This window comes from Natrix helvetica, assembly GCF_964273705.1.
Source record: "Natrix helvetica genome assembly, chromosome: 5".
NCBI classification, from domain to species: Eukaryota; Metazoa; Chordata; class Lepidosauria; order Squamata; family Natricidae; genus Natrix; species Natrix helvetica.
In genome coordinates, this window is record NC_138551.1 from 148430947 (window position 1) to 148455636 (window position 24690).

General features: G+C 45.9%; 1 protein-coding gene across 2 annotated transcripts in view; it reads left to right on the forward strand.

Annotated features, from left to right (window-relative positions):
* Positions 1–24690, forward strand: part of AGRN (agrin) — a 277808-nt gene that overhangs the window by 14835 nt on the left and 238283 nt on the right. For both annotated transcript variants that reach the window (XM_081954875.1, XM_081954876.1), the window contains exon 2: positions 5896–6157. In XM_081954875.1, coding sequence (XP_081811001.1) covers positions 5896–6157 — 262 coding nt within the window. The remainder of the gene's footprint in view (positions 1–5895; positions 6158–24690) is intronic.

Sequence of the window (24690 nt, forward strand, 5' to 3'; positions counted from 1 at the left end):
GAGAGAGAAAGAGGAGAGAGAGCAGGGAGAGATGAGAGAAAGAGGAGAGGAGAGAAAGAAGGAAGAGAAAAAGAGAGGAAAGAGGAGAGAGAGAGCAGGGAGAGGAGAGAAAGAAGGAGAGAGGAGAGAGAGAAAGAGGAGAGAAAGACAAAGAGGAGAGGGGAGAGAAGAGAAAAAAGAGAAAGAGGAGAGAGAGAAAGAGGAGAGAGAGGAGGGAGAGAGGAGAGAAAGAGGAGAGGAGAGAGAAAGAGAGGAAGAGAAAAAGAGAGGAAAGAGGAGAGAGAGAGAGAGCAGGGAGAGGAGAGAAAGAAGGAGAGAGGAGAGAGAGAAAGAGGAGAGTGAAAGAGAAGAGAAAGACAGAGGAGAGGGGAGACAAGAGAGAAAAGAAACAGGAGAGGAGAGAGAAAGAGAGAGGGGAGAGAAGAGAGAGGAGAGAAGGAGGAGAGAAAAAAAGAGGAGAGAGAGAAAGATGAGAGAGCAGGGAGAGAGGAGAGAAAGAGGAGAGGGAGAAAGAGAGAGGAAGAAAAAAAGAGAGGGAAAAGGAGAGAGAGAGAGGAGAGAAAGACAGAAAGGAGAGGGGAGAGAAGAGAGAAAAAGAGGAAGAGGAGAGAGAAAAAGAGGGGAGAGAGAAAGAGATGAGAGAGAGAGAGCAGGGAGAGAGGAGAGAAAGGAGGAGAGAGGAGAGAGAGAGAAAGAGAGGAAGAAAAAAAGAGAGGAAAGAGGCGAGAGAGAGAGAGAGAGAGAGAGAGCAGGGATAGGAGAGGAAGGAGAGAGAAGAGAGAGAGAGCAGAGAGAAAAAGAGGAGAGGAGAAAGAGGAAGATAAAAAAAAGAAGAGAGAAACCTTCCCTTTCCAGATAAGTTCAGAGAAAGAGGCGGGGAAGTGTCCAGACTGGCTCCAACCTTGGCATAAAAAAAAAATCTGCTTACAGACATTTTCTCCACACAAGCGATGCACATCCGGGGCCTCTCCAGTTCCTAATCCTCCCCTTGTTTTGCCAAGAAATGAGGGTGGGGCTCTTTGTGTGTGCTTCTAGGTTGTAGGTACTCCTCCCCCCCCCTTCCTCCTGCTGCGACTTGAATCTGGAGCAAAGTGGAAGGCAGTCGATGCCAAGGCCTCCTTTCTCCCTTTCTTGGCACGGTTTCTTTTTCTTTTCTTTTTTTCTTTCAACCGGTGTGGTTCCTGTTCACTCCGCTGTCAGATAACCTCTCTTAACACGGGCTTTGTTAGGGGTCCTTTTTTCCCTGTCTTCAAGTGCTTCGAGATCTCTGAGCGTGGGAAGTGAGCGCCCGCCCCTCTCCTAGGGAGAGAGAGAGAAAAAAGAAATATCCTGGGAAATATTGAAAAGGCAGAATATTATATTGTTCCCTGGATCAGAAAGGGAGAAACATGTTTTTAGGCAGGACACAGACTCAATTCTTAATAGGCCCCCGCTTTGGTCAAAGGCCTGCCTATTCTACATAACAAAGATCTCCCCCCTTCAGCTCCCCGGGTGATGGGATTAAGGCATGATAGTATGAGCGCTTTTACCCATCTCACCACAGGGCCCCTGGGAAGAAGCAATGCTCAACCAAGCTTGGGAACTCAAAAGACACGCAACCTACAAAGGTAGCTAAGACATCCCCCCCCCGGCCACCCCTGGGAGTCTGACAACCAATCAGAATACATTTCTTACACAGGAACAGGAAACAGAGAGGTGGGGCCGAACAGAGAGTAGATAAAAATTCAGCAAGCCCTGTTTCTCTCTCTTTTCTTCTTCACCCAACATCTGGAAGCATTGATCCCCCTTTTCTGTTCAGGAGCTCAAGCCATGTCATTCTGTCCACCATTAAACCATCTTTCCAAGCAGCCTCCATGTTTCCAGAGTCTTTTTCTCCACTTGGAGCTGAACCCAGAAGGACGTTTCTTCCAACATGAGTTTAATAGTCATTGCACCTCGTGCAACGAAATTCAATGCCATCTTCGGTGTGCATCGTACATAAGAAAACTACGAAAATAAAACAGAAACACACATCCTTCCCATTCTATACACAATTCAATTGAAAACCCCTGGCAGGGCATTAACATTACACTATATAGTAGAATAGGGGCGCGGCTAAGACACTGAGCCTGTCGATCAGAAAGGTCGGCCGTTCGGCGGTTCGAATCCCCAGCGCCGCGTAACGGAGTGAGCTCCCGCGACTTGTCCCAGCTTCTGCCAACCTAGCAGTTCGAAAGCATGTTAAAAAATGCAAGTAGGAAAATAGGGACCACGTTTGGTGGGAAGGGAACTGCGTTCCGTGCGCCTTCGGTGTGGAGTCATGCCGGCCACATGACCACGGAGACGTCTTCGGGCAGCGCTGGCTCTTGTGCTTTGAAACGGAGATGAGCACCACCCCCTAGAGTCGGGAACGACTAGCACGTATGTGCGAGGGAAACCTTTACCTTTATACAGTAGAATTCAATATAGTTACTGCTCTGGGGTAGAACCTGTTTTTCAGCCTATTTGTCCTTGTTTTTATTGCCCTGTACCGGCTGCCAGGTGGTAATAGTTTTTTAAAAAGGGTGCCAAGAATGAGATGGATCTTTAAGGATGTTTTGAACTTTCTTACGGCAGCAGGAGCTATAAAACTCTTCCAAAGAGGGGAGAGGGCAACCCAGGATCCTCTGGGCAATGACGTTGACCCTCTGGAGCGCTGCCCTATCCGCCAATGTGCAATTGACAAACCAGACTCAGGTGCAGGAAGTTAAAATACTCTCTATGGTGCAGCGGTAGAAGGTCCTCAGCAGTTTTTCATTCAATTGTTGTTTCCTGAGAAGTCTCAGGTGGTACAATCTCTGCTGGGCCCTTTGGACCAGGGCTGCAAGGTGAGTTGCCCCAGATCAGGTCCTCTTTTTATGATAACACCCAGAAACTTAAAACTGCTCACTTGCTCCACTCAGTCTCCACTGATGACCAAGGATAGGATGTCTTTATCTATTCCTTCTGCAGTCCACTATAAGCTGTGGTCTTCCTAGATAGAAAAGTACCAGCCGCTGTCAGGTCAAGTTTGAGGAATGTCTAATATTTGCTTCTTGATAAGTGAGAAGTATTTGTCTGCTCCTTACCTCTCTGCACAAGGGGCTCAGCCCTTGTGCAGAGAGGTAGAAATATTCCAGGTATGGTAAAGGGAGAGTCAGTTGCAGTCTGGGAAAATTCTTCCTGTCGGTGGAAAAGGCAGGATTCACACGAAAGGTGAGCACTGCAAGAAATACCGTATTTTTCAGAGTATAAGACGCTCTAAAGTATAAGATGCACCTAGCTTTTGGGGAGGGAAACAAGGGAAAAATATCTGCCTCTGCCTCCCAGCAATTTGCCACCTTGCAACAAACAGACAATATACACTGTTTGTAGTGTTATATTTCAGACTATACTTGTACAGATGTTGTTAAAATTGATGTGCTTTCTGGAAGTATAGTTATTCTCCGCTATTTAAAAGAATAGCACTTTTTAAAATGATCGCACTGGGCCTCTCCAGATCAAGCATTTACAGTATTTTTAAAAGCTTCTTAATTTTGTTACGTTGTCTAGAATAATAATAAAGCAGTCTTTAAAAATAAGTCTAATAATTTGAACATTCTAGAGGCATTTATAGTTATTGACTTACCTCCTTGCAGCAAACAGCCTGATTAGCACAAGAAAAAAAAATCTGCCTCTGCCTCCCAGCAATTTGCCTCCTTGCAGCAAACAGCAAGTTTCACTTTCAATTTCTCCCGATCATCAGCTATTTCAGGCTGCAGGGATTGTTATAGCCTATTGAAGCCTTCGCAAGCCCCCATCTGCTGCAAAAAGGTAAATTGCAGGGAGGCAGAGGCCAAAGCGTGGGGGCCGGTGGGTGGGTGGGTGGGTCTACATTCAGTGTATAAGACGCACCCAAATTTTCATCCTCTTTTTTTGGGGGGGGGAGGTGCGTCTTATACTCCGAAAAACATAGAACGTAGAATGCAAGTAGTCTTACCCTGTGTTTCCCCCAAAATAAGACCCTGTCTTTGTGTGTGTGTGTGTGTGTGTGTGTGTTGTATTTGTGCTGATAAATAAACAAAGGGAGACTAGTATAGATCTATTTCAAGCTATACAACACAAACATAGCAAAGGCAACATTAAAAATAAAAATATGGTTTTCTGCCTGGATGGTCTTCTGTAGTGAGCCGAAGGACAGAAAGGGGGAGTAGTGAGCTCCCTTCCATATTTGGGCATACCAGGGGTTGTAACACAAATACACACACACACACACACACACACACACACACACAAACGTTTCCTACCAAAAAAAGGCACCAGGTCTTATTTTTGGGGGGAATGTCTACTGACTCACTGTTCTGACCTAGGCTTCCTGATCCATGCTCCGTACTGAATTGGGTGACGGTTGTTTCAATTCCTCCCCAAATTGGTATAATCCCCCTCCCCTCCGTCTCAGTTTTTAAAAATCACTTCATCTTGACTTCATGATGCGCAATATGTTGCCCACCCTGCTTCGCCCCGCCGTAATGTTGCGTTACTCCTTTGTATATTTGTCCTTACCTCTTCTTGTGTGCCGTTTTTAAATTTGGTTCGGTTTTCTTGCGATCGTTGTACTTTATGGTTTTCATTTAATTGGGCGCGGAGGATTTTGGGGAGAAAAATAAAGCAAGAAGAAAAAAATAATTGCCGGCTGAAATTTCGCAGCTAGGAAGATGTGGCTTCTAATCTAAAAAGAGATACGCTATAATTAAAAAAAAGTGGGATTTTACAATGGTCTTTGGATGCAGTCCTACTGCCGCAGTCAAATTCTTGTCAATGGAATGGGACAACTCGTTGCGGCCAATTTTGCTGCGGCCAACTCGCCGTGAGATCATTTCAACAATTTAATTTAATTATTTAAAATTATTTCTCGTTCACATTTTGTTTTGCTTGTCCTTTGGCATTCACTCTTCGATGATTCAATTAGACTATTCTAATGGAGGGACGCAGTGGCTCAGTGGCTAAGACGATGAGTTTGTCGATCAGAAAGGTCGGCAGTTCGGCGGTTCGAATCCCTAGCGCCGCATAACGGAGTGAGCTCCCATGACTTGTCCCAGCTTCTGCCAACCTAGCAGTTCAAAAGCATGTAAAAAAATGCCCAAGTAGAAAAAATAGGGACCACCTTTAGTGGGAAGGGAACAGCGTTCCGTGCACCTTATGCATTTAGTCATGCCAGCCACATGACCACGGAGACGTCTTCGGACAGTGCTGGCTCTTTGGCTTTGAAATGGAGATGAGCACCGCCCCCTAGAGTCAGAAACGACTAGCACAGATGTGCGAAGGGGAACTTTACCTTTACTATGTCAATGTAACTCTTGCCCTATGTCAAGTTGTCCGAGTAGCAAATTGACCATATTGAGTTGTCTTGCGGCAAGGTGGGTGTGGTGAGTTGGCAATGGCAAGTTGTGATAGACAGCACGTTGCCAATTCTTACAACCGCTCAGGACAGGAAGTCTTTTGGAGTTGCAATTCTTGCGACTGTCCTCTGCACCTCTGTAACTGCCTGGCTTGGTTCTATTCCGATGTTTCTGTTCTGCTTGCTATCTTCTCTTCTCTGCTCTTCTCTTCTCTGCTCTTCTCTGCTCTTCTCTGTTCTGCTCTTCTCTGCTCTTCTCTGCTATACTCTTCTCTGCTCTTCTCTTCTCTGCTCTGCTCTTCTCTTCTGTTCTCTGCTCTACTCTTCTGTTCTCTTCTCTTCTCTGCTTTGCTCTACTCTTCTGATCTCTGCTCTGCTCTTCTCTTCTCTGCTCTTCTCTGCTCTGCTCTGCTCTCCTCTGCTCTTCTCTTCTCTGCTCTTCTCTTCTCTTCTCTTCTCTGCTCTGCTCTGCTCTGCTCCATTCTAACATCACCTTCTTTAATTCTTCCTCCTTTCTCCAGGTGAGGGTTTGGAGATACCTGAAGGGGAAAGAGGTGGTGACTCACGAGATCCTCTTGGACGGCGGGAACAAGGTGATGATTGGGGGCTTTGGGGACCCCTTGATCTGCGACAACCAGGTCTCCACGGGGGACACCCGGATTTTCTTCGTCAATCCCGCCCCGCACTACATGTGGCCTGTTCACAAGAACGAACTGATGCTGAACTCCAGCCTGATGAGGATTACTTTGCGCAACCTGGAAGAAGTGGAACACTGCGTCGAAGGTAAGTTCCCAGGCTCGGCATCTGCAACCGTGGCTGGCTTTGATCCTTTTACAGGCAGTCCTTGACTTACGACCACAACTGAGCCCTAAAACGTGTACGGCTTTCGGTTAGGACAGGTAGAGGAAAAAGGATGCCGTGCTAGGAGGAGACTCTATGGTGGGGGAACCGGACTTCCAGTAGGCTCCACAATTGATAAGGCTTTCGGTTATGACAGGTAGAGGAAAAAGGATGCCACGCTAGGAGGAGACTCTATGGTGGGGGAACCGGACTTCCAGTAGGCTCCACAATTGATAAGGCTTTCGGTTATGACAGGTAGAGGAAAAAGGATGCCACGCTAGGAGGAGACTCTATGGTGGGGGAACCGGACTTGAATGGGCAGGGGCTTCCAGTTAGGACCTTTGTGGCTCTTTTGAGTGTTTAAGGTTGCCGACCACTGGATTAGAACCTTTGAAATAAAAGCTGAATATTCACACAGCAGGCCAAGATATATTCCATCGCGGTGTGGTTTTGATTTCCTGCAATTTGTACTCACTTGTCGAATTTCACGGGGGCCACCCAAACTCCGCAAAGACTCTGGGTGGCCTCCATTACTACAAAGTGTGAGGGACTATAAAAACAAGGAAAAGAATGATGTACGATCATTCGGGGGAAAACATTCAGATTAAATTATAAAAATCCAATAAGGAACTTGGTCTCTTATCCCAGCCCAAGTTTTTTTGGGGAAACCGCCAAATTTCTGCGTACTTTTTATTTTATTTTAAAGAGGTTTGTGAATCTCTGGATACAGATTTGGGTTTTTTTGTTATTGTTGTTGTTAATCACGACTGACGTGTGTGTCCCATTCATAAGAATGGTGTGTGCATGTGTGTACATGGATGTGTGTTTTAACAGTAAGCTGCAAAACGTCAAAGAAACTCCTCAGGCATTTTAAAAATTGGAATGTGCTCAGAGTTACACATTCCAGCTTGATTGCCTCTTAACTTTTTCTCTGTATTTGCTTTCCAACTTATGATGATGATTATTTTTTTAAACAAGCCGCTATCTTTGTCTGCTCTCTGCCATCCCATACTGGGTGCATTGATTGCTGGTTATCTGTTCTTTTGGAGAGCTGTTAACGGCAGAGAACATATTCCATAAATCCTGATATATATATATATATATATATATATATATATATATATATATATATATATATATATATATATATATATATATATATATATATATATATATATATATATATATATATATATATATATATATATATATGTATGTATGTATGTTTTCGTAGATTTTCACGGGTGTAGGTATGCTGGTTTTGTTGTATATATATATATAATGTGTGTGTGTGTGTGTGTTGTATTTGTGCTGATAAATAAATAAAGGGAGACTAGTATAGATCTATTTCAAGCTATTTAGCTCTCATCAGCTAGCCATACCCTTACTGGGATTTGAGATTTGAACCTGGGATATATGTATATGTATATGTATATGTATGTATGTATATATGTGTATGTATGTATGTATGTATATATGTGTATGTATGTATGTGTGTGTATGTATGTGTATATATATATATATATATATATATATATATATATATATATATATATATATATATATATATATATATATATTATATATATATATATAAAATTGGCTGGTATTATTTGAGCTTCTTTGCAAGCGGCTGATAGTCCTCAATGTACGACAGAAACTGAGTCCACAATTCAGGTGGCTGAGATATTTCATGAAGGGAGTTTCGCCCCATTGTACGACCTTTCTTCCCACAGTGGTTAAGCGAATCCGCGCAGAGACCCCTGCCTTAGAATGAGTGACAATGGCTTGATCCGCACACGATTCTGGGCCAACTTTCAGTCTCACTTTCAGTCATCTATCTGTTTATTAGCTTTGTCCTGAAAAGTCATGCTAGGTCTTATTTTCTGGCTGGGTTTTATTTTTGGGGAATCGGCGCACCCACCCACCCCCCACCAGTGGTGGGTTGCTCCTACCTTTGCACTCTACCGCCCTTGCGACACCCAGCTGCTCGTCGGACATTGCGCAGGCGCCACAAGCTGTGCGCACAGGCGCAATTGGCCCAGTTGCCTTAAGAACAGGTAAGGAATGCGGGAGGGTGGGTGGGCCAAACGAGCCACCGTAGTGGTACAGTGGGTTTCAGCCGGTACGGTCGTACCCTGTCGTACCGGCTGAAACCCACCACTGACACACGCAATAAACTGGGACTTTCTATTATATCAATAGCTATTGGATTATACAATGGCGGAAGAGCAGGTAAAGGAAACCATGTTAGCATGGAGTAGGAACTTTGGTTACAGCATAGATTTAGACAATTGGCAAGACCTGTGGGAAAGAAACAGAAAGTTAACTTTAGCCACCTCGTATAAGGAAAACGTATACAAGCTGTTCTATAGGTGGCAAATCCCACCCACAGGATTAGCTAAAATTAACCGAAACGTATCGCCACAATGTTGGAAATGTAATGCTGCACTAGGGACCTTCTACCATATGTGGTGGGAGCGCATGAAAGCTAGGGCTTTTTGGCACCAGCTGAGAAAGTATTTGGAAGAGATCAGTGGTGGGCTTCAAAATTTTTTAGAACCTCTTCTGTAGGTGTGGCCTGCTTTGTGGGAGTGGCTTGCCGGCCATGTGACCAGGTAGGAGTGGCTTGCCAGCCATGTGATTAGGTGGGTGTGGCCAACTTGTAAAATGTGGTGAAACTCACTTAACAACACTCTTGCTTAGCAACCAAAATGTTGGCTCAGGAACTCTGGCATTTGAAGCACGCAAGTCTTAAAGCTGTCAAGTTACAAGACCCTTTCACCCCTAACCCTTTAGGGAAAAAAAACCCCAGGAGTGTTCAAACTTGACAGCTTTAAGACTTGTGGACTTCAACTCCCAGAATTCCTCCTCCAGTCATGTTAGCTCAGGAACTCTGGCAAGTCTTAAAGCTGTCAAGTTACAAGACCCTTGCACCCCTAACCCTTTAGGGAAAAAACCCAGTGGTGTTCAAACTTGACAGCTTTAAGACTTGTGGACTTCAACTCCCAGAATTCCTCCTCTCGCTCTTCATCTTGATGATGCGCTGACGGGCGGGGGGAGGGAGCTGGAACTGGTTCTAAACGGCACAGTAGATTTGTGGAACCTCTTCTATAGAAGAGGTTAGAACTGGCAGGAACCCACCCCTGGTAGAGATGCTAAATCCAAAGATGGAGTTGAGGCCAGAATTATTTCTACTAGGGATCACAAAAGGAAAACATGGCAAAGGTGGACTATATTTAATGCTGCGTATTTTACCTGGTTTTTGCACGAAAATGGAAAAATAAGGAACAAGAAATAATAAGTAAGATACTGACGTACGCAGAAATGGACAGAATGACTCTAGAGCTTAATAAAGAAGGATGAAGTGGAATATCACGAAATCTGGGACAAATGATACCGATGATTAGAAACGAGGGGAAAAGGACGGGACAGAAAAACACAGACAAGTTAAGAATGGGAAAATAGGGTATTAAGAATGTGCGATAGGTAGGAATTGGCTATGGATTTGTACGGTTAGTAATTATATAAAAGAAAGGATCAACGGACAGGCAATCTGATTGACCTCAGACACCTATCTAATGGATAAAAATTGTAATTGTTGTGAGATCTAATCGTTATATGGAAACGTTTATGCCAGAAATATCACCCTGTGTCCAATGTTTTTCATGTTTATCTGGTAAAAAAAAAAAACTTTAAAAATAAACTGGGACTTTAGTACAGGGAGCCAGAGACTCTCTGCTGGAGAAGGAGCTGAAGATTGGAAAGAACGGAGAAAATAACACCTTGACGGTGTGTTTGTGTGTGTAGGGAGAAGATTGGCATTACTCCAGGAGAAAATCTCTCCTCCATTCATTCATTCCAATCCAGTACACTCAGCTGCATTTTTGCTCATTTAAATCATGTGGACTTTGAACTCTCTCTGGGGATATAAAAGAGAGAGAGGCATTCTTTGGGATATGATGCCAACCCCGACTGGTGACTAGGAAATTATTTAAGGAAGAGGTAGGATTTTTTAAAGAGGCAGGGAAAGACTTGCAGAACCTTAAGAGTTGCCTTCGCACATTCCCCTAAGGCTTAATGTAGCTGCTCTCATTCGGCTTGCTTTGCCTCTGAAAACTTCTGATGGTGTAAACCAGGCTTGTAAGAAAACATGGCTGAACTGTGGGTGTGAACCCAATCTTTGGGGGTTAAGGTAAAGGTTCTCCTCGTACATCTGTGCTAGTGGTTCCTGACTCTAGGGGGCAGTGCTCATCTCCGTTTCAAAGCCGAAGAGCCAGCGCTGTCCGAAGACGTCTCCGTGGTCATGTGGCCGGCATGACTCAACTCCCAAAGGCGCACGGGATGCTGTTCCCTTCCCACCAAAGGTGGTTCCTATTTTTCTACTCGCATTTTGATTTTTACTACCAGTCTGGGAAAACCGGTAGCTTTTCCCCATATTTCCTAATATTACTATTTAGTAACAATACAATACAATACAATAGTAGAGTTGGAAGGGACCTTGGAGGTCTTCTAGTCCAACCCCCTGCCTAGGCAGGAAGCCCTATACCGTTTCAGACAAATGGCTATCCAACATCTTCTTAAAGACTTCCAGTGTTGGGGCATTCACAACTCCTGGAGGCAAGCTGTTCCACTGATTAATTGTTCTAACTGTCAGGAAGTTTCTCCTCAGTTCTAAGTTGCTTCTCTCCTTGATTAGTTTCCACCCATTGCTTCTTGTTCTACCCTCAGGTGCCTTGGAGAATAGTTTGACTCCCTCTTCTTTGTGGCAACCCCTGAGATATTGGAAGACTGCTATCATGTCTCCCCTAGTCCTTCTTTCTCTTAAGCTAGACATACCTAGTTCCTGCAACCGTTCTTCATATGTTTTAGTCTCCAGTCCCCTAATCATCTTTGTTGCTCTTCTCTGCACTCTTTCTAGAGTCTCCACATCTTTTTTACATCTGTCTCCTCTTTGTCTTTTGTTTTAAAAGTCAGCCTGTCCATCTCGGCACCCTCTCAAGATTTTTCCGAACGATCTCCTTCGTTGCTAAGGAGGGGCATTTTAGCGGCGTGAGATCCTCGCCTGCGGTTGAAGTGACAGAGACTTCACCTCTCTGGTCTACTTTGTAAGAACAAACATTGATCAAAGGATTGCTTTCTTTTGAATTACCCATCCCGTTTTTCTTCCATTGTGGAGTAAAAACGAGGGATACTGCAATTGCTGTAGGTTTCTAATCATGATTAATATTGGTTGAGCGTTCAGGACTAGAAGATATCCATTCATTCAGCTGGATAACCAACTCAGGTATTCGACCTTGGTCTTCTGGGGTTCGGACAATTCGCATCCAATCCTGAGCTGGACTGTTTTTATTTTTATTTTTATTTTTCAAGTTTTTATCCAGCTGCTCTTTTCCCTGCCTCTCCTTTATTCCCCCCCTCCTCCTCCCACACCCCACTTCCTTTCTTCCAGCCTCCCGTTCACACTGAGGAGTTTTGTTCTTGTAAAGTGGTCCGTGCAAAATTCCCTTTTCAGTGGCCTTAAAAGGGCTCCTAAGAATCTCCTGGAGGGAGACTCCGAGCAAGGGAAATTTGCTGGCAAAGCAGATAGATCTCGGTGAAATCCGTACATTTCCCAGGCTCCTGGCTCTTAGCAAAAAAAAAAAAAAAAAACTCTGGGAAGAGTTCCCCCCCCCCTTCTCCTTTTCTCTCTTAATCCTTCCTGGGGCCTTTATGGTAGCTTTCAGTCAAGAGAAGACCTCCTTGTTTTCCTAAACTGTGTGTGTGTGTGTGTATTGTGTATTGTGTTGTGCCTTTCTCCCTCTCTCAAACAGGCTTCCATTTTCAGCAGGCTGAGAAAGTTGGATCAACAGCTGTGAAAATGGTATTTTACTGTAAGGAACGCCTGCTGGGCGAAATGTTTTTTGGCTGGGGATGTGTTGTGGGGATCAGCTGTCCACAGGGGTTCAGGAGTGGGGTAGATACTTGCTTCGTTTGGAAGGTTATCGTCGCAATGTGCCTAGGACGTCGTAAAGAACGGTTAGTTAGACTTTGCGGGGTTTCCCGTCGTTTTATTCGTAGGGTTGCCGATCGGCCAGGGTTTTTCCAGAAATGGGATATCCATCAGTTCTTCTTCTCCAGAGTGGTATAGTCTGCTCAGAGCTCATCAGCTTTAATGAAAAGAAGGACTAGGGGTGACAGGATAGCAGTCTTCCAATAGCTCAGGGGCTGCCACAAAGAAGAGGGAGTCAAACTATTCTCCAAAGCACCTGAGAGTAGGAGGATAAGCAATGAATGGAAACTAATCAAGGAGAGAAGCAACTTAGAACTAAGGATAAATTTCCTGACAGAATAATTAATCAGTGGAACAGAATTTGCCTCCAGAATTTGTGAATGCCCCAACACTGGAAGTCTTTAAGAAGATGTTGGATAGCTATTTGTCTGAAGTGGTGTAGGATTTCCTGCCTAAGCAGGGGGTTGGACTAGAAGACCTCTAAGATCCCTTCCAACTATTATATTCTATTCCATTCCATTCTCTCTTCTCTTCTCTTCTGTCATTTGCTGCTTGATGTGAGAGAGTGACAGAGATGGCCTTTTAAGGCCACTCAATCTCAATCTAAACTAAAACATCCTGAACAGGTGGTCCCCAGCCCTCCATTTCTACTTACACAGATTAACAGAGTTGGAAGGGACCTTGTAGGTCATCTAGTCCAACCCCTCCCACCCAAGCAGGAGACCCTACACAATTTCTGACAAATGGCAGTCCAATCTCTTCTTGAAAGCTTCCAGCGATGAAGCCCCCACAACATCCGAAGGCAACTTCTGTTCCATGGGTTGATTGTTCTCACTGTCAGAAAATTTCCAGCTTGAATCTCTCCTTGGTCAGTTTCTATCCATTGTTCCTTGTCTGGCCTTCGGGTGCTTTGGAAAATAGCTTGACCCCTCAAATATTGGAAGACTGCTCTCCTGTCTCCCCTGGTCCTTCTCTTCACTAGACTAGCCATGCCCAGTTCCTGTAACCGTTCTTCATATGTTTTGGACATGTTAGCCATGTTCCAATATTTGAGGGGCTGCCACAGAGAGGGGGGGGGTCAAGCTATTTCCCAAAGCACCCGAGGGCCAGACAAGGAACAATAGATGGAAACTGACCAAGGAGAGATTCAACCTGGAAATAAGGAGACATTTTCTGACAGGGAGAACCATCCACCCATGGAACAGAAGTTGCCTACGGAAGTTGGGGGAGCTTCATCCCTGGAGGCTTTCAAGAAGAGACGGGACTGCCATTTGTCAGAAATGGTGAAGGGCCTCCCGCTTGGGTGGTGGGGGGTTGGATTAGATGACCTCCGAGGTCTCTTCCAACTTGGCTCATCTGTAAAATTAAATCCTTGACTTTCTTCCCTGCGACACCCCTTCAGACGTTTGAAGGAAATTATCCGATCTTCTCTGATCATCTTATCTCCAGGCTGAAGAGTCCCCATTCGGCCAAGTCTCCCCCTTCTTTGAACCCGTTTCAGATTTCTAAGTCCTTCCCAAACGTCCAAAGGAGCTGGATCAAGTTCTTGGCATGGGATCTGAACCATTCGGGGCGGGGGGAAACGATCTCCAGAACAATGAGACCAGCGACTTAGAAATTATTTTTCTGTCAATGTGGCCTAAAACAGCACTTGCCTTTAGCTGATCTCTATTCAGCTATTATTCCTGTATCATTTTCTTTTTTCCTTCTTCTTTAGAAAGGGATATGAAAAGCTTGTTCTTTCCCCTTCATTCAGGTTCAGCTGAGACCTATTCCCGGGTTAATGACTTAGTTGTTTTCTCGTGTTATTTTAGATTATTTTTTCTCTTTTCCGCAACACCCCCCACCACCACCAATCCCTCTCGTGCTTTTCCTGTTTTGGCTGGCTGACACAGAATCTCAAGGCTGTTTAGTTTTCGTGAACTCCTGCTTTGAGAAGGGACACAAGAATGCAAAGTATCAGCTCGGTCACGGTTGCTGGACAATATTATCATTCGTCTGACAAGGAAATCTTGACAAAATCCAGTCTCCTGCTTCTGCCTCGATCTCTCTTTTCCCCCTTCCTTTTGAGATGCTTTTGGCTCTCCACAGCTTCCTGTTGGAGTGGTACTCATTCTTTTCCATGGGAATAGAAATAAACAGCTTGCCTCCAGAAGTTGTGAATACCCCAACACTGGAAGTCTTTAAGAAGATGTTGGATAGCCATTTGCCTGAAATGGTATAAGGTTTCCTGCCTAGGCAGGGGGTTGGACTAGAAGGCCTCCAAGGTCCCTTCCAACTCTACTATTGTATTGTATTGTATTTTATAAACCTTTTTTAAAAACCAGAGTTCTAAAGTCACCCAGCTCTACGTATTATTAGGCTTATTACATCCTGCAAAAGTTGCTAAAAATCAGGAAAGAGGAAAAGAGTTGACTGAAGTCTCCAACCGTGGCCACTTTAAGCCTAGAGAGCTTCAACTCCGAATATGGCTGGGGGATCCTGGGAGTTGAAGTCCACCAGGCTTAAAGTTGCCAAGGTTGGAGAACCCCTTGGGCTAAAGTGAGTCAACTTGAACAGACAACATCGAAAGGTAAAGGTTCCCCTCGCACATATGTGCCTAGTCGTTCCTGACTCTAGGGGGCGGTGCTCATCTCCGTTTCAAAGCCGAAGAGCCAGCGCTGTCCGAAGACGTCTCCGTGGTCATGTGGCCGGCATGACTCAACGCCCGAAGGCGCACGGAACGCTGTTCCCTTCCCACCAAAGGTGGTTCCTATTTTTCTACTTGCATTTTTTAACGTGCTTTCGAACTACTAGGTAGGCAGAAGCTGGGACACGTCACGGGAGCTCCCTCCGTTACGCGGCTCTGGGGATTCGAACCGCCAAACTGCCGAACTTTCTGATCGACAAGCTCAGCATCTTAGCCACTGAGCCACCGTGTCCCTATTACTTATTGCCTCCTGCAAAAGTTGCTAAAAATCAAGAAAGAGTTGAGTAAGTCAGAGTTCTCCAACCTTGGCTACTTTAAGCCTGGTGGACTTCAACTCCCAGAATTCCCCAGCCAGCTGGCTGGGGAATTCTGGGAGTTGAAGTCCACCAGGCTTAAAGTTGCCAAGATTAGAGACCCCCTGGACTCAAGTGAGTCAACTCGAACAGACAAACATCTAGCTTGAAGAAAACTTGGGCAAAGCAAAATACGATAGAAGTAGGCAGCCAGTCCTCTACTTACAGCCACGACCGAGCCTAACATTTCTGCTGCTAAGCGAGACATTTCTTTTTTTTTAAAATATATATTTATTATTTTTACATTTAAAACAATGCAGTACCACAAAGTCAAAGTGACCATACATTCACATTATATATACATCTAGTCTCAACCATTAACAATTAGCCTACTTAATGCAATGTCTATCCTTCTGTCCAATCACAATATATACAGTTTGTTCCAGTCGTGTCACCTTGTCTTATACCAATCATAACATCTGTTCCAGATTTCCAAATATTGCGATTCCCCTTTATTTTTAAGTTCAAGAGTGAGCCTATCTGCTTCCGTGCAGGCCAACACTTTTCTTATTATATCTAGCTCTGATGGTGTGTTTTCTTTTTTCTCCAATATTGTGCATAAGTTATGTGCGCCGCAGTTACTACATGTATAATTAGGTAAAAGTGTATCTTTCTTAAACCCCTCCGGTATTATACCTAGGAGACAATTTTCTGGTTTAAACAAGATTTGGTCTCCCACCATTTGTTCTAACCATGATTGAATCGTTTTCCGATATTTTTTTGCCTCATTGCACGTCCACCACCTATGATAAAAAGTGCCTGGTGTTTTTCTAACAATTTGGGGCCAGATTTTTAAACATTTTGGAGAGCTGTGCTGGGGCGGAGATGCCATCTGTAGAACATCTTATAAAGGTTTTCTTTATACGCCCGTAGCCATGGTTAGTTTCTGATTAAGTAAGCGAGACATTTCTAACTCCTCCTTTCCCGTCAATCTGATCCGGGGAGACTTTGGAAAGAACAAACTTTCTGGATGAAGCAGTTGCTGAAATGTTTATCAGGGAAAGGAAATGGCTGGGATGTCCTTGAAAAAGTTTATCACTGAGGACCGGACGAGGGAAGGACAGTTGTGCACAAAATCACAGGGAATAGGACCTGTGGCGTTTCAACTAACTAAAAAAAGAAGAGCGGAAAAAGGAAGGATCTAACGATCGGTCTCCATTAATTTTGGCTGTCTTGTGTTCTGCCTCCTGAACCCCAGGCGGTAAATCAGAATTACCAACCAGTGTCCGTGGAAGAGAACAATTCCCCTCCTGCCCAAACGGCGGCTTTTGTCAGATGCGTGAGGTGGAAAGTTGAACGGACGCAGAATGAGGTTCTTTTTAGCCTCCTACATTTCAAATCTTGCCCCCAGGAACGAGAGAAAGAGAAGAGTCCCCACTGATCTGGTCATAAATGCAGAAGAAAAACGACCCTTGAGTGCTATTGAGGCCGGCCAGTGGCCAGCAGATTCGGACAGTGAGGAGGTTGGGGAGGAACATGGGCCAGTCCTGGAGTCTGGGGAAGGCTCTGACGAGGGCTCTTGCGTCGAAGGCAGAGAGGGGGCCAGAGCCATCCGACAATTATTGTTAGATCGGGTAATGGATAGGCACACACAGGCTTAACGGTAACAACAGCTCTTATTAAGTACAACAATCCAGCGAAGGTTGAGTCTAACAGCAGCCCTTTTATAAGGAGCTGTCAGACCTTTCAACCAATAGGATTAAACCTCTGTTCCCGCCGGAACAGAGGACCTTGGTGGAAACCACCGTAGTTCGAGCAAGTATCTAACAGTTATCAGCTGCCTTCAGAGTCAGACATCAGTGAGGCAGAAGAACAGCTGGAGCCTGTTCCCAGTCTGAGTGGCCAGACGAAGGGAACAGCTAAAGAATAGGGGTCGACTTGGGAGTAATGCAACAGGTGGACGATGAATGGCTCCTCCCAGAGGGAATAAAAGAGGAGCGAAAGGGGAGTGGAGTTTGCAGGAGGCCATTAGTTCCCTTCATTGATTGGTGACTCTCCGAGACTCCTTGCCAAGTTGTGCAGATCTCGGCCTGGCAGCTCTCCAAGCCAGATAAGGTCTGTGACCGTAAATCCTCCCTCGAAAGACTTTGCTGGATGTGAAGGAGCAGAATTCACAGTCAATTAATAAAAGGGGATTTTGTCGGGACCAGGAGTTTGCTTCAGGCTCTCGGGAAGCCTCGGTCAGAACAGGCGCGCAGTCTTGCATTTGCAACATTCACTGCCTCCCAGGCCTTTACGCAATCACATCTGTTGAAATCACCGATTAAAATGTACAGAAATGGCAAGAAGAAAACAGCTCTTTAAAACCCGAGCTGGTTGTGTGTCCATCTCACAAAACCGGAGGACATATGGAGGAGGAGGAGGAGGAGGAGGAGGAGGAGGAGGAGGAGGAGGAGGAGGAGGAGGAGGAGGAGGAGGAGGAGGAGGAGAACGACAACTGTGGGGTCCTTTGTGCTCCCTGAGCTTGGTGTTTTCTTGCAGATGTTTTATTACCCAACTAGGTAACTTCATCGGTGCCAGAAGAGAATGGAATTTGCAAAGTGGAGGAGGAGGAGGAGGAGTGGGAGAAGGAAGAGGAGGAGGAAGAGGAAGAGAAGGACTGTGGGGTCCTTTGCGCTCTCTGAGTTTGGTGGTTTTCTTGCAGATGTTTTATTACCCAACTAGGTAACTTCATCGGTGCCAGAAGAGAATGGAATTTGCAAAGTGGAGGAAGAGGAGGAGGAGTGGGAGAAGGAAGAGGAGGAGGAGGAAGAAGAAGAGAAGGACTGTGGGGTCCTTTGCGCTCTCTGAGCTTGGTGGTTTTCTTGCAAATGTTTCATTGCCCAACTAGATAACTTCATCAGTTCCAGAAGGGAATGGAATTTGCAAAGTGGAGGAGGAGGAGTGGGAGTAGGAAGAGGAGGAGGAAGAGGAAGAGAAGGACTGTGGGGTCCTTTGTGCTCTCCGAGCGTGGTGGTTTTCTTGCAAACGTTTCATTACCCAACTAGGTAACTTCATCAGTGTTAGAAGGGAGCTTGGTTTGCAGAGACGAGAAGGAGGACATGGTAAAAACAGTGAGGAGCCATGAAACGCAAATTGCACTTAACCTCCTGTACAGAATTCTGCGCTGAGGCACCAACTCAAAAGGCCCCCGGAGATGTGAAGGCCGCGAGTCCAGGCTTGTCTTCCCGGATTCTGCCCTGAAAAATTAAGCTTCAGCGTCGGCTGTTTATCTTATTAACGGCTCTGTGTAAAAACTCCACATTCTTTTGAGGTGACTCCTGGAAGAGACCAAGGCCTGGCGTTGTGGGTCTTTGGAGCCAATGATGAAACCTTTGGGCTGTTCTCCAGTCCATTGGCACCCTCTGCACCCACCCAAATTACTCAACAAATTGTCCCTCTTGGTGGTTTTAAATCCCCCCTTTCCTTTTTTAATGATTCAGATGAGTAAAGGAATATAATTCAGATGTTTTAGTTCAGCCTGGTGGCTTATTTAACAGAATAACGGAGTTGGAAGGGACCTTGGAGGTCTTCTTGTCTAACCCTCTGCTGAGGCAGGAAACCCTGCACCACTTCATACAAAGGGTTATCCAACCTCTTCTTAAAAACGTCCAGTGTTGGAGCATTCACAACTTCTGGAGGCAAGTTGTCCCACTGGTTAACTGTTCTCACTATCAGGAAGTTTCTCCTTAGTTCTAGGTTGCTTCTCTCCTTGATTAGTTTCCACCCATTGCTTCTTGTCCTGCCCTCAGGTGCTTTGGAGAATAGTTTGACTCCCTCTTCTTTGGGGCAGCCCCTGAGATATTGGAACATTGCTATCATGTCTCCCCTAGTCCTTTTCCCCCCCATCAGAATAGAATAGAATAGAATAACAGAGTTGGAAGGGACCTTGGAGGTCCTCTAGTCCAACCCCATGCTAAAGCAAGAAGCCATATATCATACATGGTTGTCCAGTCTCTTCTTAAAAACTTCCAGTGTTGGAGCATTCATAACTTCTGGAGGCAAGTTGTTCCACTGGTTAATTGTTCTCACTGTCAGGAAATTCCTCCTTAGTTCTAAGTTGCTTCTCTTCTTGATTAGTTTCCACCCATTGCTTCTTGTCCTGCCTTCAGGTGCTTTGGAGAATAGCTTGACTCCCTCTTCATTGGGGCAGCCCCTGAGATATTGGAACCATACTATCCTGTCACTTCTAGTCCTTCTTTTCACTAGATTCCTGCAACCGTAACCAATTCCTGTGAATTAAAAAAAGGCTCGCATAACCCTGCAAAGGGTGGCTAGAAAGTCAAGTGACTTTAATTCAGCTTCTTTGGCATTATTTGTTTTCCGAGCCTACGGTTCTCCTCTGCTTTCCCCTGGGATGCTGTTGAAAATTCCTGATCTACCTTTGGAAGTGGAGATGCCCAGACCTGTGGGCAGAAGCCGGGGGGGGGGGCGCATTCTTTTCACAGCTGGGGCAGATCTGGGTTTCGTCAGGTTTGGCCCTGGCAGGCATGATCCCTTCCCAGAAAAGGGCGAGGCCCGTGGAAAAGGAGGAGAATTAGTCAGGGATTCTGAGCTGCCATATCTCCAACCCAAAACACAGCTGAAGGTAAAAGGTAAAGGTTCCCCTCGCACATATGCACTAGTCGTTCCTGACTCTAGGGGGCGGTGCTCATCTCTGTTTCAAAGCAGAAGAGCCAGCGCTGTCCGAAGACGTCTCCGTGGTCATGTGGCCGGCGTGAATCAACACCGAAGGAGCATGGAACACTGTTCCTTCCCACCAAAGGTGGTGCCTATTTTTCTACTCGCATTTTTACGTGCTTTCGAACTGCTAGGTTGGCAGAAGCTGGGACAAGTCACGGGAGCTCACTCGGTTACGTGACACTGGGGATTCGAACTGCCGACCTTTCTGATCGACAGGCTCAGCATCTTAGTCACTGAGCCACTGTGTCCCTTTTTGGTATTAGGCAACAAGATAGCCCCACAAGTTTTTTTTAAAAAGAACAATGTATGCTTCCTTTCCCCACAAGGCTCAGCCTCAGCATCCTACGGGAGCTCGCTCCGTTACGCGACGCTAGGGATTCGAACTCTTGCCGAACTCTCTGATTGACAAGCTCAGCGTCTTAGCCACTGAGCCACCGCATCCCGTTTAAAAACACAGCTACATCGGCATAAATAACACACACGAGCACATATGGGCGAGATGCGGGATGTATTTTTGTGTGCGTGCACGCACTTGAGAATACGTTGGGCGCTTTTGAATAGGCTTCGGCACTCACGGTTGGAGACCGTACACTCAGCATACACCCATGTTTTATTCTAGGCGATAGGCGGCTACGTACTTCAAGCACGGCTCTCTGGTGACGGAACAGGAGACGGGAGAAAGGAAGTGATAGCACGCTGATGATCACTTCCTCGTGCGTGGAGAGCCACTAAAGTCCGCCTAATGCAACATCTGGACGTGCCCAGCCAAATTTTACAAGTTGATCATGGAGAGATAAATCTCCATAAATTTGTCTAATCCATCTCGGCTTCAGAACTGCTCTGAGAGGGGAGGGGAGAAGCACGCCTTGTAAATTAATTGCACATTGTTCACACACACGTTTCCTTCGACAGAGGGAACCGAAAAAGAAGAATAATTCCCCACCCCCGCAATAAGGAGAGCTTAATAATTGGCATAATCGAACCCTGTATCTTTCTCCAACCTCTAGCAGTAATAATCTCAGACTCCTTATAGCTGCGATGGCGAACTTTTTTGGCACCAAGTGCCCAAATCGGAACACGTATCCACGCACACTGGAGCACTGGGTTTCCAGCACACGGATGTGCGCCGGCCAGTGGGTCTTCGCGCATGCTGGAGGAGCGGAAACCCAAAGACCAGCTGGCTGGAGCGCACATGCCTGTTTTTCTGGTCGGTTCTGGTCATTTTGGGGGCCGTTTTCAGGCTGTTTTCTGGGCTGTTTTGGGGCCGTTTTTCAGGCTGTTTTTCAGGCCGGTTTGTGGGCCATTTTTGGACTGTTTTCAGAGTGGTTTTAGGCTGTTTTAGACTGTTTTGGGGCCATTTTGGGGCCATTTTTCAGGCTGTTTTTCAGGCCGTTTTCGGGCCGGTTTGTGGGCCATTTTGGGGGCATTTTCAGACTGGTTTTAGGCCATTTTAGGCTGTTTTGTGAGCTATTTTTGGGCTGTTTTCAGGCTGTTTTTCGGACTGTTTTCAGGCCTTTTTAGGCCGGTTTGTGGGCCATTTTTGGACTGTTTTCAGGCCATTTTCCAGGCTGTTTCTCGGCCTGTTTTGGGGGCGTTTTCAGGCCATTTTCTAGGCTGTTTTAGGCACATTTTGCAGGCTGTTTTTGACCTGTTGTCACGCTGGTTTTGGCCTGAAAACGGCCCCCAAAATGTCCTGCTTTTTTACTATTTTCCTGTGCTCCGGCACCCACAAAGACCAGCTGGCCGGCGCCCAAGTGCATGCCGGAAGCCAGGAGAGCAGCTGGCTACGGCCCATGCCCACAGAGAGGGCTCTGCATGCATGCCACTTCGGCAACGCATACCATAGCTTCTCCATCCCGGCTTTATAGCATCCATATTGTAGCATGCATAAAGCCGAGGTTTATTCCTTCCTGATGTTTTGATGGGAAGGTAAATTTTCAAGTTCCTTTTAGGTTTTTTTTTTCCTCTGCCTGGTCTCCCTCCCTCCTCTTCTCCTTGTGCCCTTCCCATTTCTGTTGCAAACATCCCTGATTTACAGGGTGAGGAAAGTTGGCAGCTGTTCCCCCCCCCTCCCTTCCTTCAAGGAATGTAAACTGTAGCTCTTGAAAATGCACACGGCTGCACCTACATGCATGCCTATAAAGAAGATAAAAGAAGAGGAATGAATAAAATAAATAAAAATAAATGAATAAAATAAATAGAAGATAAAGAGAAGATAAGTGAATACACTTCTTTCTTTCTTCTTCCTTCCTTCCTTCCTTCCTTCCTTCCTTCCTTCCTTCCTTCCTTCCTTCCTTCTTTCTTTCTTTCTTTCTTTCTTTCTTTCTTTCTTTCTTTCTTTTTTGGCCCAGGCAATGGACCTATTGTTATCCTTGGGGATTTCCTACGATGAGAGTTCATGTTCTTACTTAGCCCTTAGGTTAAAGAAACAGAGGGGGCAGGAGTAAGGAAGGAGTAAGTCCTGTGGGATTTTCCCAGCAGCTTAAGCAAATATAAATAACCTGCATTTGGACCTCATCACCTTTGCTGTCAATTTGGGGCTTTTTGTGACTGACGCTGCTGGGCTAGCCAAGGTTTTAAGAGGCAGCGTGTGGCATCTTTGTGGAAGGAAGGATGTCAGTGATAGAAACACAGCCTAAAAGCTCTCTTTCTCCTTTCTCTCTCTCTCTCCTTTCCCCCTCTCTTTCCCTCCTTCCCTCTCTCTTTCTTTTCTCCCCTCCCTCTGTTTTTCCTCCCTTTCTCTCTCCTTTCCCCCCTCTCTTTCCCTCCCTTCTTCCCTCCCTCTCTCCGCTTTTCCTCCCTTTCTCTTTCCTTTCTCCCCTCTCTCTTTCCTTCCTCTCCTTTCCCTCCCTCTTTTTCTTTTCCTCCCTCCCTCTGCTTTTCCTCCCTTTCTCTCTCCTTTCCCCCCTCTCTTTCCCTCCCTTCTTCCCTCCCTCTCTCCCCTTTTCCTCCCTTTCTCTCTCTCTCCTTTCTCCCCTCTCTCTTTCCCTCCTCTCCTTTCCCTCCCTCTTTTTCTTTTCCTCCCTCCCTCTGCTTTTCCTCCCTTTCTCTCTCCTTTCCCCCCTCTCTTTCCCTCCCTTCTTCCCTCCCTCTCTCCGCTTTTCCTCCCTTTCTCTTTCCTTTCTCCCCTCTCTCTTTCCTTCCTCTCCTTTCCCTCCCTCTCTTTCTTTTCCTCCCTCCCTCTGCTTTTCCTCCCTTTCTCTCTCCTTTCCCCCCTCTCTTTCCCTCCCTTCTTCCCTCCCTCTCTATGCTTTTCCTCCCTTTCTCTCCTTTCTCCCCTCTCTCTTTCCTTCCTCTCCTTTCCCTCCCTCTCTTTCTTTTCCTCCCTCCCTCTGCTTTTCCTCCCTTTCTCTCTCCTTTCCCCCCTCTCTTTCCCCCTTCTTCCCTCCCTCTCTCCCCTTTTCCTCCCTTTCTCTCTCTCTCCTTTCTCCCCTCTCTCTTTCCCTCCTCTCCTTTCCCTCCCTCTCTTTCTTTTCCTCCCTCCCTCTGCTTTTCCTCCCTTTCTCTCTCCTTTCCCCCCTCTCTTTCCCTCCCTTCTTCCCTCCCTCTCTATGCTTTTCCTCCCTTTCTCTGTCTCCTTTCTCCCCTCTCTCTCTCCTTCCTCTCCTTTCCCTCCCTCTCTTTCTTTTCCTCCATCCCTCCCTGTTTTTCTTTCCCTCCCTCCCTCTCTCTGCTTTTCCTCCCTTTTTTTCTCTCTCTCTCTCTCCATCCTTTCCCTCCCTCCCTGTCTTTCTTTTTCTCCATCTGTCCCTCTCTCTGTTTTTCCTCCCTTTCTCTCTCCCTCCTTTCCCCCTCTCTTTTCCTCCCACCCTCCCTTTCCCTCTTTGTTTTCCTCTCCCTCCTCATCTTCCTTCCTCCTTCTCTCTCTCCCTCTCTCCCTCTCTCTTCCCTCCCACTCTCCCTCCCCCCCCCCCTCTTAGTAAAAGTGAGGTTTGGCACATGAGCCCTTACTGCAGTCTTTGCTTGACCTGTTCTAGAATAATCTCTCTAACTTCCATGTCTTGGATATTCCAAGAAACCTTTCAAAGTTACAATGCCATTGAAAAAGTGATTTGCGGCCAGTCCTCACCACTTAACAACCAACCTGTGATCAAAATCAACCCGCCATGTATTTCTGATCACCGCAGCATCCTGGGGTCCAGAGATGACCCTCGGTGATCTTTTCAGCCAGACTCTGACAAGCCAATTCAGTGGGAGAACTCAGGTTAATGACTTAATGACTGCATAGTTTACTTAACCAGGCAGTGAGTCGCTTAACAACCATGGCTCAAAAAAAATGGTCATAACATTGGACACGATTCACTGCCTCGCTTAGCAACGCAAATTGTGGTTGTAAGTCGAGGCGTCCCCGAAACTTTGCTCCAAACGCCTCGGAGAGCAAAGAGGCAGATATTACGAATTCTGAGTCCTATCAGCCCCAACCGATGGCAAAAATTCATGGTACTCACCATCCATAAATCTCCCAAAGAAACTGCCACTCCACTCTAAAAAATTTTAGAACCTCTTCTGTAGGTGTGGCCTTCTTTGTGGGAGTGGATTGCCAGCCATGTGACCGAGTGGGAGTAGCTTGCCAGGCATGTGACTGGGTGGGTGTGGCCAACTTGTAAAATGTGGTGAAACTCACTTAACAACGCTCTTGCTTAGCAACCAAAATGTTGGCTCAGGAACTCTGGCATTTGAAGTGTGCAAGTCTTAAAGCTGTCAAGTTATAAGACCCTTGCACCCCTAACCCTTTAGAAAAAAAAAACCCAGGAGTGTTCAAACTTGACAGCTTTAAGAC